Source organism: Pleurodeles waltl, chromosome 10, assembly GCF_031143425.1.
Source record: "Pleurodeles waltl isolate 20211129_DDA chromosome 10, aPleWal1.hap1.20221129, whole genome shotgun sequence".
NCBI classification, from domain to species: Eukaryota; Metazoa; Chordata; class Amphibia; order Caudata; family Salamandridae; genus Pleurodeles; species Pleurodeles waltl.
In genome coordinates this window covers 132,171,799-132,186,342 of record NC_090449.1, presented here as the reverse complement: position 1 = coordinate 132,186,342, position 14,544 = coordinate 132,171,799, and the positions used below count along the sequence as shown (strand labels likewise).

General features: G+C 39.5%; 1 protein-coding gene across 1 annotated transcript in view; it reads right to left on the bottom strand.

The window, feature by feature from the left end:
* The window catches only part of LOC138261214 (cytochrome P450 3A21-like), a 184,051-nt gene that overhangs the window by 58,112 nt on the left and 111,395 nt on the right, over nucleotides 1–14,544 (bottom strand). The window contains exon 7 of the mRNA XM_069209967.1: nucleotides 6,722–6,870. Coding sequence (XP_069066068.1) covers nucleotides 6,722–6,870 — 149 coding nt within the window. The remainder of the gene's footprint in view (nucleotides 1–6,721; nucleotides 6,871–14,544) is intronic.

Here is a 14,544-nt window from a genome sequence, read left to right as displayed (position 1 = left end):
AAATAAAATTCCACACAGTTTGTCACCCCTAGTCACCGTTAACATGAATACTGTTAAAACAATGGAAGACCAGGTGACCAATTGTGACACCACAGCTGGATTGTAGTTGCCACAAAGGCAGGATAAACTTGATTATTGTGAAGGTTTTTAGTAAAATGCAGTTTAAATAGGCTCTTCTATCTAATTTAGTCATTAAGGAACGATGACTCCAAGTACATGTTATATGCATTTGGAAATATCTGAAAGTGGTCTCTCTGATGACTTGTTATATGACATCAGTGATCACATCACTCTTTAATTGTAAAGAACAACAGTGCTCAAATTACTAATGAATATCGGGGTCTCTAAGAAAAAAAGAAGTAAAAGGCAATAGTGGTGGGAACATGGGCATGCAGTGTGTACCTTATAACCACCAAAACCCGCGCTGCACAAGGTCTTTGGCCATGTGTGGCTCAGGATTGGCCACAGGGCCTGTCTCTGTCAGCAGGTCTGTGAGTGGGTGCATGAGCGTCTGAGTGGGTTTGGAAGTGGGCGCATCAGTCTCTGAGTGCATGTATGAGTGAATGAATTTGTGTAGCGATGAATCTGTGAATTTTTTTTTGCATATTCTCGTATATCCTCAAGTATTAGAGGATATTGTGCATGGTGAAGAAACATTTTTTAAACCCATAATTTGACCCTAAAACACCACTAAATCACACCCCTGGATCCAGAGTACCTCCACCCTGACCACTTACACCACTTATTTCTATTTTAATACCCCTCTCCCATATCATAAAATGACAGCCAAAACGTTCCAGTCAGGTTATTGCCAGCCAATTACAGCGCTTCTATTGACACACGCATTCACGAAAATTCATGACATTTTGTGATTTATTTGTGGCCAGAGAGATACAAATTTGGATTTTCCTCAATTTCTCACAAACTACTGAACGGATTCACACCAAATAACCAAAAGCCCCCAATTGAAGGATCACCCCGAAACTTTCCATGCGCAACAAGAATCACAGGACACCGTTGTTTTGGAAAGTTTTGTGAAGATTCATCAAACGGTGCCAAAGATATAGGCAAGTCAAAAAACGCTTTTTCTATGGACACATGGTCCTATCTAAAACTACCTGCTGGCGACCGCCAGTAGGTGTTTTATATATATTCATTTGTATATACACACACATATATATATATATATATATATATATATATATATATATATATATAACCTTAGACACTCCTTCAAATATCAGGAGAACCAGGACACCTCCAATATGAAAATTCAATTTATTTCAGCACAAAATCCAACGCGTTTCGGCAACAGTAAGGCATGAGTAAGGCTGTTGCCGAAACGCGTTGGATTTTGTGCTGAAATAAATTGAATTTTCATATTGGAGGTGTCCTGGTTCTCCTGATATTTGAAGGAGTGTCTAAGGTTATATTAGGGTCTCTCGGAACCCATCCAGGACCGCTGTGTGGAGCACCTGCATTCCGGGACTTGGTTTCGAAATATATATATATATATATATATATATATATATATATATATATATATATATATATATTTATTAGTGAAAAAAACAAAGGTTAAAGTAATGTTATGGTTAGGTAAATTTCCCCGTGACAATATGACAACATTAACATTTTGAACTAAAAAAAAAAAAAACACTGAAATTCAGCAATTAGAGTTAGCAGACCTAACTATCACTTGTGTCCACACCATTCACTGCTTAGGCGCTCACAAATTACATCACTCATTACATGTTCTCCAACATCACTTATGACATCACTGAATACATCTCAAATGCCATCACTGATGACAACACTGATTACATAATCCAATAAGTGTGTTAGTTTGTTTTATAGTTTACATAGTGCCATGTAACTACTATATTACTTCTCTTTGTAATTTCAAACATTTTGAGTTCAGCTAATGGGTGGAAAAGTTTACAAAACATACCTAATCCTAATACACCATAGGTGTGTAGCAGTATTGAATACAATATAAATCTTTGTAATGATGTGTAACTCTGTGTGCAGGTGACAGTTGACTTGTGCTCATTGTGCTCCACACAATTGTTTTTGGTTCTGCAGAAAAAGTTTAACAGGAGTAAGAGTCTATATAGTAGATACTAGCTTTTGTAAGCAGCCTTGAGTTATTAGTCAGAATTTTATCAGGATGACAATTTCTACATAAGTTATAGGACTGTGTGCACATCTACTAACCTATGTATGCATACATCTTTTGCTTTAGAAGATGGGCTATCTGTAAAGTTCTCACCACATTCTGAAGTGTGCAGATAGTTTGATCGTTAGCACCTTAAAATCTTGGTTATTGTTTGAAAATAATGTATTTTTGGCAATTCTTGCCTCGATTCTACCCTGGTCTTAGTAGATACGTTTAATATGCTGTAGTGTATTTCTCATGCATGTTGCACTGTTTACAAACAGTGTGCTAAAAATAAACTCCCGCCATAAAGAAAACACTATTTACAGTAGTCAGTTCTCTACTGATATCAACTTCATTTCTTAATGTAGGTTTGGTGTGTGTTACCGGTTTCATACCGATAATAGCTGTCCAAGGTAGGGCGTAGGGCATTTGTTTTGCAATTGGCATTCAGTATTTTGGCCTTCTCTGAACCAATGTATTTAGATTAAACACCATGCTCAGAGTGTTTCCCATATATCTGTAGGTGATTGTTAAAGTGAACTATGCTATGTGTAATGCCACAATAATTTATACAGCAATATGCGGGAAAACGAAATTTGGAAGATGTCATCAATGATGTCATTTGAGATGTCATCAGTGATGTCATAAATAATGTCATAGAACATGTCATGAGTGATGTCACATGTGAGGTCATATGCAGTGCATGGCCAAGCGCAAGTTATAGTTAGTGCTCCAAATTATAACTGCTGAATTTCTGCAGGTTTTATTTTTGTTCAAACCATTAATGTTGTCACTGAGAAATTCACCAAACTTTAAGTTTACTTTAACCTTTGGTTATTTCAGTGAATTCCTAGGTTTTTTTCAAAGTAAATTAATTTATTTTGTGAGTGTATGTGTGGTACAATGACTGTACAGTAAATCCTCTAAGCTGTGATTATTTTGAATAGGAATATTTTTTATGGTAACAGCATGAAACTGTTCACATTTTGTAACGTTTCTAAACAATGTAAACAGATTAATATAGTAATATTTTCAGTTGAGATTGTGAATTTCTTCAGTTCCTGTAATTCTCATAGTGAGATATGTGGCTAGCATTCTATTTCGGAGATATCATAATTCCGGCAAGAGGCTTGCAAGCAGCTTGCAGCATACTTGAAAGATTGTAGAGTTCTAAGTTTCATTGTAATGTTTTGTATGTAGTTATAGATCATGTTTTCAGTTATCATTTAATGCTAATCTAAAATAGAATGGTCATTAAAAAATGGTGGGTTACTTATTTTTTTAAATATTGATAGACTGCAAGATGCCCATGGGAGCTGGTCACACAATCCCCTGAGTGGACTCCGAGAGGGCTGTACTTTGTGATTGGTTCTCACGAAACACTTGCAAGATACACCCCAAGGAAGGATTGTAATTTGTTCATATGGATGTCTCTATTTAGAAAAAGAAGATTCCAACCTTTTGCTATATTTCCCTATTGGATTTTGGTGAGGGTGCACATTATGGCTTGTTGTCTTTTCCTTTTTTACTTCCAACACAGAGATGTCTTCATCAGATTCTGATGAGCACCTGGGATCAGTTTCGCAATGTCGGTCATCTCCCAACGAATCCTTAGTGTGGCAGTTCTTCAACATTAAGCAAGGTGGCAAAAACGTTTCTGCAAAGTATGTCATCTGCAAGAAGGAGCTCAGCCGGAAGAGCAGAAATAAAGAGTATAGTATGAGTACCATAGGCTTATGGAGGCTCCTGAGATCTCTGCATCCACAAAGGCAGATGAAAGGTGTGTGTTGTAGTGTGTGGGAGGGATTTCCCTCTCCGGGTTGATGTCTTTCTAAAATGATGGTTGTGCGGAGTAGGGTGTGTGGATGGACTGGCCTCTCCTTCTAAACCACTCTGCGAGATGACAGGTGTGGATAGTAGGGTGTGTGGAGGGACTGGCCTCTACTTTCAGACCTCTTTCTCAGATGATGGGTTAGCGTAGTAGGGTGCGGGGAGTGATAGGCCTCTACTTTCACACCTCTCTCAGATGACGGGTGTGCATAGTAAGCTGTGTGGATGGACTGGCCTCTCCTGTCAGACCTCTCTGTCAGATGATGGGTTTGTGCAGTAGTGTGTGGGCAGAGCCTGCCCTCTACTGTCAGACCTTTCTCTCATATGACAGATGTGCGTAGCAGCATGTGTGGATGAAGTGCCCTAACCTATCAGGCCTCTCTCTCAGATGACGGGTGAGTGTAGCACAGTGTGTGGATGGACTGGTCTCTACTTTCAGACATCTCTCTCAGATGACAGAAGTGCATAGTAGTGTGTGTGGAGGGACTAGCCTATGTCAGACCTCTCTCTCAGATGAGAGGTGTGCATAGTAGGGTGTATGGATGGGTTGGCCTCTCCTTTAAGACCTCTCTATCAGATGAAGGATGTACTTTGTAGTGTGTGAGGAGGGACTGCCCTCTGTCAGATGTCTCTCTCAGATGACAGGTGTGAATAATAGGGTGTGTGGATGGACTGATATGCGTACGGAGTTATGGTTCTGGCTCAAATGAGCAAAACCACTGTAATACACCAGTTAGGGGACGAAACATGTGCCATAACTTTCATCGCCTGCCATACTTACCTCTTCCTTCACTACCCTTTATCTAATGCCACTTGAAAATGGGTGTTTTGTGCATGACGATTGATTTGAGTTCGCCATGCATTGAGGACCTTACATTCCATAAGTGCAGAACTTTAGTGGTTTTGCATGCTTGAGCGAGAAACTATAGTTTAGTTTTTAACTCTGGGTATGTGATAAATGTGAGACTTTGTTGGTAAATTACATTTTTGGAACAATAATGCAAACCACTAGTGTTTGAGGCTAGGCAATTGTATCCCAGGCTGCACCATTGTGTCCAAGAATAATTAAAAGTGCAAGTCAGCATTTTACTGCTCAAAATAGGTGTGCATTCCTGATTTCCTGGAAGAAGTGACAATTACAGTCTTTCATATTTAGTGTCAAGAAAACACTCCTTTGGTGATACCATTTTAAGGCTAAGTTTCATATTTAGTGTCAAGAAAACACTCCTTTGGTGATACCATTTTAAGGCTAAGTCTAGTTAAATGCCACAAATGTTATAGTAGACTGATTACATTAGTAGGATCGGATGAGGCTCTGCTCGGCAGGCCAAATTTGGCCAAGGTCTTCACTCTATCCTTTCTCTCAAAGTATCATTTGAGCCTTGTCCTTGTTTTCCATCCATTTTTGCTCTCAGGTGTTTCTCGTCTCTGAGTTTCTGAAGAGCTATGTGATTGTTTCTGATTGTTGGGGCATAAGGGTTCTATGCTGTTTTCACAAAACATCTGGCATAATGACTGCAGATTGAATTTCATAAACTCCTAATTTGACAAAAACTCATGCCAGTTAGAACTTGGTTCAAAGTTATTTTCCCAGACCCAACAGAGGGCACTCACAGCTTGTGCAAATATAGGCTGCACTGATTATTTAATTTACTTTTCTACCAGTGTAAAACACGAAGATCAAGTAAGGAGGAGTCAATCAAAATTGTAAAAGCAGATCTCCATAAGTAACTACCTTTTGGGTCCGATGCTGGACAGGTAGCTAAGCTAGTTCAAACACAAGACAGGAGATTGATATAAATTTATATTACAGATGCCAATTTCCGTGTTAAGTCAGAAGCCTGAAGGCCTATGGTCCAGGACAGCAGATTATTTCAGCAAGAGGGGTCTAGAGCCTTAGTAATTAGGCTATTTTTTTTAATAAACAAAGAGTTTATGGAAAAACGGTAGAGACTATAGTTTAAGTACTAACAATACTTGTGCCCCTTTAAGATTTGAGAAAAAATCTTCTTATTGAAGAAGACAATTAAAATGTTGTTAACAGATGTTTTGCAACCAAAGCCAAGATAGGAATTCAGGAAGCATGAAGAGATGCATTTAAAATACTCACATCTTCGATCCTTTTTGATATTATGTGTGCTACAACCTGCAAGATGGGGACTAATGTAGGCAGCTGTTTAATCTAGACTTATCTAAAACAATTCTTCATCTACCTATCAAACTATTGACATGTGTATTTGCAATGTCTGCCTCATGATGACACTCCTACCCACACCCAGCATCTACTCTGTCTCCAATAAGCTTTTACAATTTCAGCAAGGGCACAGAGTAAATGATTATGCAAGAGATGATAGACTGGAATGAGGAGTCATTTTAGAAGCCATCTAGAGGGCTTGCCTACAAGATATCTAGTTTTGGTACTGGTCAGGCATTAGTGCCTGGTATTATAATCATTTTAAGTAATATATGTTTTGTAGACAAAAGCACTTTGATGTTTTTAGGTTAAGTAAAGTTGGTCCTGACTGCAACATCCATGACTATAAATGCTAAAGTCATCTCATTTTAAGGCAGAACTTGTGTGTACTACGTGACCAACCACAACTTTAGAGAAATGATAAACGAAAAGGAAAATCATGCAACAGTAACAGCATATGATGAAATCAAATAGATTTTAAGTTAAGTTATGTTTAAGATGTTCTTTAACAGTAAAAAGTGGCTCAGGATTCTTACCTATGATAATTAACAATGGGTTCGTGAATTTGAAATTAAAGAGTTTCCTTCCATTAGTAACAAAAGGATCTTTCGGGTTGTTCATAGAGTCTATGTTCACACCGAAGGAGGTACTGATGATCACATCAATACTGTAGGAAGAAAACATTCTGAGCAGAAAAGAAATGTAAATGAGTTATTTATTGTGTAGCTCAAATCCAAATTCTAGAGCAAAATCATCAATAATTTTAAGTGATATGTATGTGTTGATTACAAACGCCTGCACTATGTTAAACTATCTCACCTTCATATCCATAAGCAGCAACAGAAAATCTATAAACTGTACAGTGTTTAAACCCGGATACCAGACAAATGGGGCAAACTGAAATCTATTATTACAATGATTTTTTAAGTTTTACATCATAACCAAGTAAATATTTTCAAGATTTTTTGTGATGATTCCAATCCTGTGCAGCATGAGTTGAGCATACACTCAACAGACATGCAAATTTAAAGAGCAATCTCACATGTCAAGAAAGCTCTATTTTCTCTAAAGATATCTGGAGCATTATCAGCATGAAATACCAAATTCACCTTTATTAGAGATCTTTCTTTAAAATGTTCGTATAATCGTATCTGTTCACAGTTTTACAAAGATGCCGCACCTTCAACTCACATCTTTCTGCAAAGAATGGTCAACACAGAAATACCTTGGCTGAAAAGATTAAGTTGACAGCATAAGAGTTAAGCCCTGATCCTGGGTGGGCCAGAATAAGAGTGGAATTTTCAGCACCTGGTAAGTGCCTCTACTCCGGTGTATGATATTTACCAGCTGCAGTAAATACCTCCTATTCTGAGTTTTTTGTGGTGGAAATGTAGTTATGAAATGCAGGCTCGGTTGTTTACCATAACAAATTCCACATGTTCTGGTATTTTTTTTACCGCCCTTTTCCTCTGATAAATTTTGCGGGTATTAACTACTGCAATTCATCAGGTGAATATTGTGGAAGGTATGGTTTATTGCAAAACTTGAATTTCTATTCCTTTACACACTTCTCTTGTTCTGTATGTTGCAACCACTGTTCCCTTAGATGTTCACCCATCAGTTTGATGATATCCACAACCATTCTTCTTTAAGCCTCCCAAACTGCCCACACATATTTTCATCATTATACAGCACATTCTTTTAAATCTCACATTTTTTCAAGTGGTTTTAAGAACAAAGACTCATCTTGCACCCACACTCCCAAACCGTCTTTGCAAACCATGCAAATTCAGAGCATTTACTCTCCATTTTCAAGTCCTTCCTATTCTAAAGCATGTATAACCTAAATCATGCACCACACATCTTTAAAATTCATCAGTTTTGACATCCCATTATTCTTTGCACTGTCAGCCTCTTAGTACCCACAATGTTACAACATACCACAATCAATCAATCAGAGCATTTGTAAAGCGCACTACTCACCCGTGAGAGTCTTGAGGCACTGAAGGGGGTGGGGCTGCTACTGATCGAATAGCCAGGGTTTGAGGTGTCTCTTGAAGGTAAGTAGGTCATGTGTCTGTCGTAGGTGGGTGGGAAGAGTGTTCCATGTCTTGGCGGTGAGGTGGGAGAACGATCTGCCGCCGGCTGTCGTTCTGTGGATGAGTGGGACGGTGACGAGGGCAAGGTCAGCGGAGCTGTCGGGTCAGGGTGTAAAAGGAGAGCCGTCTGTTGAGGTATTCTAGTCCCGTGTTGTGTAGTGCCTTGTGAGCAAGGGTGAGGAGTTTGAACGTGATTCTCTTGTTGACGGGGGAGCCAGTGCAGGTCTCTCAGGTGGGCTGTGATGTGGCTGTGGCAGGGGATGTCCAGGATGAGGCATGCAGCAGCGTTCTGTATTTGTTGCAGTCTTCTGGAGGTTGGGCGTGGTTCCTGCATAGAGGGCGTTGCACTAGACCAGTTTGCTGCTTACGAGGGCTTGGGTGACCATCCTTCTGGTTTTGGTGGGGATCCATTTGTAGATCTTCCGAAGCATGCAAAGGGTGTTGAGGCAGGAGGAAGAGACAGCGTTGATTTGCTGGGTCATTGTGGGATGTGAGGAGCACTTTAGATACTAACAAAACTGTTAGTATCTAAAGTGCACCTCACATCCTACAAGTCTTTGACACCAACTACACCAAACAGAGACCATTCCTTCCTCTTGCATTTTTAGCTCACACACATTTAACTTATTCGAATTCTAGTAATGCTGCAAAAGATCCCACATTCTTTTAACACCATTACTGAGTTCTAAAATTGTCAGCATTTGTTCAACCATAAAATCGTGAAAGGGAGGGGGCTAGTCAATTACAAGAGTTTGTGGATAAACAGACCTTGTTTTGTGACTTTCACCCAAGGTTTTGACCATCAAGAAGCACCAGAATAACAGACCTAAATGAAGATTTTTTCCAGTGTAGAGAAAAACAGACTAGAAGCACTAACATTCCTGCTCATGCTACTAGCAATGTGCACCAAAACATACTACAATACAGGCAGAGGAAGTGCACTATTTCTTACTCTCACTCTAGAGGAGAGTAATATCAAGCCAGTTTTTCACATCATGAAAAAAGGTTTAGTATTATCTCAGAGCAGAACATAAATGCTACCAAGAAATAGGTTCAATTGAGAACCCTTGCACCACCAGGTCTTGCCTTGGAAAAGAGAGATGGGCTCTTCTCACTTAGCTGCCATATCACAGATGCTTCAATGACTCATGATTAAGGCAGATAATTGGCAATATTGTACAATTCTTATAAGGAAAATTACAGTAAAGTATGGTTTAAATGGTTAGATTCGTAAATTCTTAAAAGTAAAAAAGTAGAAAACCATTAAGTTTCAAGTTCTCAGAGACCTTTGACAAATGTATGCATTACGTATCAGATGATCAAAGATTGATAGTAAGCAGGAATGTCTATTATTATGGATCAATCCAGAACTCCCTAAAAGAACTGTCTAGTCATAAAGTCATGAAAGTTCTTTATTCGGTTTCGAAAGACCATGAAAGCCAAAGCATAAAATATACACTTTTCTTAATAATTCATTAATTAATGCAAAATCATCACATTGTTGTTTTATGTATACACAACTACTATTGAGGATCTTACATCGGTCCTGATTTGCTCAGTGAAAATCTATTAAATACAATTTGAACACTGTGATTAATAAATTACTGATAAAATCCGATACAGACGGAAAAAGGTATTTAAAATACAGTAATCTTCTAAATAAGAAAATATGCTGCCATAAAATACTGCTCTGTCTAAATGTTGTAAAAAATATACTTGTCGGATCAACTCCCTTTCATCGTTAGATAAATAAAACTTTGCATGAAATATTGCCTTAAAAAAATACTCACCATCGTTCTGCGCCCAAGGCAACTTACTAACTTGTAAGTATGCCCCTCAAATAACTCTATACTATAGTTCATGTTACTGTCTTTTTCGGAAATTTTCTCATAGAGATTATAGAGTTTAAGAAGTTTGCTAAAATACAGCTTATCTCAATGGAGGGTAGCATCTGAAGATATAGGTACGCGGGACGACATTGTTGTATGTGGGATGATCTTAACAAAAGAATTATGTAATTTTTCTCTGTCTATCATACAGTTTACAAAAAAAAACTATGTGTATTGTACTGGACACATGGACACACCCCTAGTGTTAAACTCCAGTCATTCATGATAGCGAAAGTTACCAGGCGATGAAACGTGTCTAGCCTTTAACGAGTAAGAATGAAGCGGTGTCTAGGTTTCATTACACATATTAAGTAGGGCTGCATACCCTGTATGTCTGTAGTCTAAATGAGTTGATTGCTCATAACACTGTGTTTTTTCACCTCTACAGTCCACCTCAGGTCTTCTAGATGCTTGAGGGACAGTAACATCAGATATTTTATATTTACTGTATCCAATAATTCTGGGTTTGCATACTATTCTTTGTGTCCCAAGTCTTCAAAAAAATTCCTTATGTACCTCAGTCATGGAACTCTTAAAGAAAATCTCGAGACCACACAATCCCGTAAAACTGCCCTGTTCAGGCCTGCGTGTTCTGAGGTACAAATTGTCTGTGAAAGCAGAATGGGCTGTTTCCTTATTAGATCCACCAAATAAGGGGCCCCTAATTCTGCATGGCTGACAAATGTTGAAGTGCCTTTTGGTACCATTAATAGGTGTCTCAAAAAATTGTTTTCCACAACTTGAATCGAATTGCAGTTGGTATCCCCCCATACACCCGCCCCATAAGTAGCAGTCGGAATGCATTTAGCTTTATACACTTTTAACATATTCTGTGGAGTGATTGTCCCTCACCGCTTCGAAAAATTCTGAAGAGCCGTAATCGTCTTAATGGTCTGTAGTTTACTGGTTTTTACACGAACCCAGGAGCTGTCTTTGTCAAACATTATTCCCAAATAGGAGAATGTTGATGTAGTGTTGATTTTTCTGCCTTGCATGATAATGTCTCGAGCCTTAAGTGGCTGTCTACCACATTTCATTATGTACGTTTTGGAGCGGTTGACATTAAGGCCCAGTTCTGTCATTTATGTGACACTAGTTGTTAAAAGTCGTTGGAGGGCAAGTGGAGTCCGGGCCATGAGAACAACGTCATCTGTGTAAAGTAAGGCTGAGATCGGGCGATGGCCAATTTGAGGAAGATCCCCACATTTACTTATTAATTCTACTTCCAAATTCATATATATGGAGAATAGAAAGGGTGCTAGTACGCAACCTTGACATACTCCTCTATGTGTAACAAATGCTCTAGTGCATTCCCCTCCTACTCCATATCTTACCCTCGCCCTACTTCCTGAATACAATTCCCGTATAAGCTGAATTAATGTCAGGTCAACCCCTAACTCACGTAAGATTTTCCATAATTTGGCATGGACTACACAGTCAAATACAGATGATAAGTCTAGAAAGGCCAGATACAGATTACCTTCCCTGATCTTTGTGTATTTCCCAATTATGATGCTTAGGTTCAGTCCCTGTTCGACCGTGCCTATCCCTGTGCAATATCAATATTGTAATTCAGATAAAATGTTATTTGTTTCAGCCCATTCTTGTAGCCTGTTTAAAATTATTCTCCCGGCTATTTTAGCTAGTAAGTAAAGAAGTGAGATTGGTCTGTAGCATGCTGGATTGAGGCGAATGCCTTTTTTGAATATAGGGACTATGATGGACTCTAGCCAAGATGGTATAGGCCCCAAGATGCAATAGGTCCTCAATACCTGGGTCAGAAAGGGGCCCCATAGGTGTATGTTGGCCTGATATAAATCTACCGGGATGCCATCAGGGCCCGGAGCTATACCAGCTTTACTTGCATTGATGGCCTCTACTACTTCCTCTAAACTAAACGGAGGTGAAATGGTTGGATGTGGATTCTTTTGGGTAGGGTAACTGATTAAGAAATCGGATGGGGCTGTCTCAGTGACAGGGCCACATATCTCAGAAAAGTGACCAATCCATTCCCCCTCTGTTATGGCAATCTCCATTCTGGGTTCTTGTCTGACCCGTAACATTGGGGAGTTTATTACCTTCGAGAAAAGGATGTTATCATTTGTAAGACTAGCTTTATGAAGAGATTCCCATGTTGTTTCTGTCAAGCTGTCTTTCCTTTTCTTGATTGCCGCCTTGTATTCCTGCCTCAGTGCACGTACCTCAGTCATGCATCTTGTTTGAGTACTTAAAGCCTTCTTCAGTCTTTTATGTGCTTTAGTACAATCCGAATCAAACCAGCCTGTTTTGTCCCGCTGCCCCGACTTTCCCCCTTTGTTAATGAGAGCTATTTCACACCTCGAGTTATCGAGGAAAAGCGCTGATACATTTTTGGGGGTCTATGTCATCACTAAGGCAGTCCATTAATTTTGGCGTTTGATCACTAATTAACTGCCTCAGAAGGACCTGTGGTTCTATTTGAGACCATCACAATGAATACCCATTATGCGAGGCTAATTCAATATCATTAACCAAAACAGAGTTGTTCTTCTGGGACTGTATAGGGGGTGTTAATGTAATCTGTATATGCTGCCGGAAATGGTCACTGATTGCAATGTTGTGAATTAAATAATTGACTAGACAATGTGCGAAATGGGTAGACATTAATACATAATCTATCACTGTATCGCACCCCGACCGTTAAAAGTTGGCTTGAATTGTGGGTCATCAAAAACAAATTCATTTATGAAGGACAGATCAAATTTGTGCGCCAGTTCGTTCATGGCATCACCTTGATGATTATGTCTAGAGTGAACACGAGGCCCAATGTCTTCCTCATGCAAACCGCATATCTTTTTGGAAAATTCCTTACAAAGATGAGTGTTAAAGTCTCCACCCCAAATAATAAGGCTTTCGCTCCTAGAGTTTGCACAGGCTTTCTCTAGGTCATCTCCCAACTGGGCTAAAATTGTGGAAACCTGGCCCATAGGTGCATTATTGTAAAAATTAGCAACTACTAATTGGATCATCTTCCCTAATTCACCCACAATCACTTGGTAGTATGCACTGGAAGCTCGCATATTTAAGTTTGTTAAAGGGAGCTTATTCGAAATGTATGTACATAATCCCCCTTTAGGCCGTCCGTGTCCCGAGGGTACAGCCTGGTATGGTATATTCTGTACCCATTTATATGTATGGGGTTCAAAAGCCAAGTTTTCTGCAAGCATAAAAAGGGAAAATCTCCAATAAAGTTCACCCATTCCACATTGTTAAGTTTGCTACTTAAGCCTGCCACATTCCAAAATAGTAAAACTGTTTCCAATTTTTGTTGGTTCTGATCCTGTGTGTTAAAAATGGGAGGGCTTATGCCGCTATGCACAATTGGAAAGGTTATCCTAAGTGGGCCATCCTGCCTAGCCTGGCAATCTTCTATATTTATTGCAGGTGGCATCTTATTAGGTGTTCCTATCTTCTCCCTACTCAGTCAATCTAGATCTTCAAGGGTTGATAGTGCTTGAAACCTGTTACTGGTGGGGATGGAGTTGGAATTAATACTATCAATTGAATGCCTGGCCAGATTCTAGAAGAAGTTTGCCCGAGAATGCTTTGATAATAGTGTCCCAGCAGTAATAATGAAATGCCATGATGAGTAACTTGCCATGCCCCTAGTTCGTGAATGATTTTCTCTACTAATCCAGGAGTTTTAAAGGAGAGGGTCACTATGGGGGTAATTCTAACTTTGGAGGAGGTGTTAATCCGTCCCAAAAGTGACGGAAAAGTGACGGATTTACCACCAGCCGTATTACGAGTCCATTATATCCTATGGAACTCGTAATACGGCTGGTGGTATATCCGTCACTTTACCGTCACTTTTGGGACGGATTAACATTCCTCCAAAGTTAGAATAACCCCCACAGTCTCCTACCAATGATTTCCGAGTGCTACCTAGCTATTTGACTCTCCTCACCATTTTTATGTGTTGAAAAGGGGCCCCACCATGCCGGGGTCCATCCGAGAGCCTATTCAGTGCAGAGACTTAATTCTCAGAGCTGCCCATGATTCCCGATGCTGATTGGCCAAAACAGGGACATTTGCTAGGATAACTACGTACAGTGTCGCCTCCAGGGGGAGATGTAAGAAGTCACTTGGTAGGTAAGGAGACTCTGATGTGGTCTGACTTATACGCTCCTTCCCTGGGATTTTTGTAGCGGACTTGGGCGCCCTCTCTAATATCAATTCTCTAGTTGGAATCCCTACCTGAGGTTGCCTGGTAATTGCTGCTTTTATCAAGGATTGTGAATTGTTTGTGGTTGGATTTGAATGAGAAACAGTAAGAGCTTTCCATGAAGTACTAAACCAGCCTCAAGCTTACTCTCTACCTTTCTCAGTCGA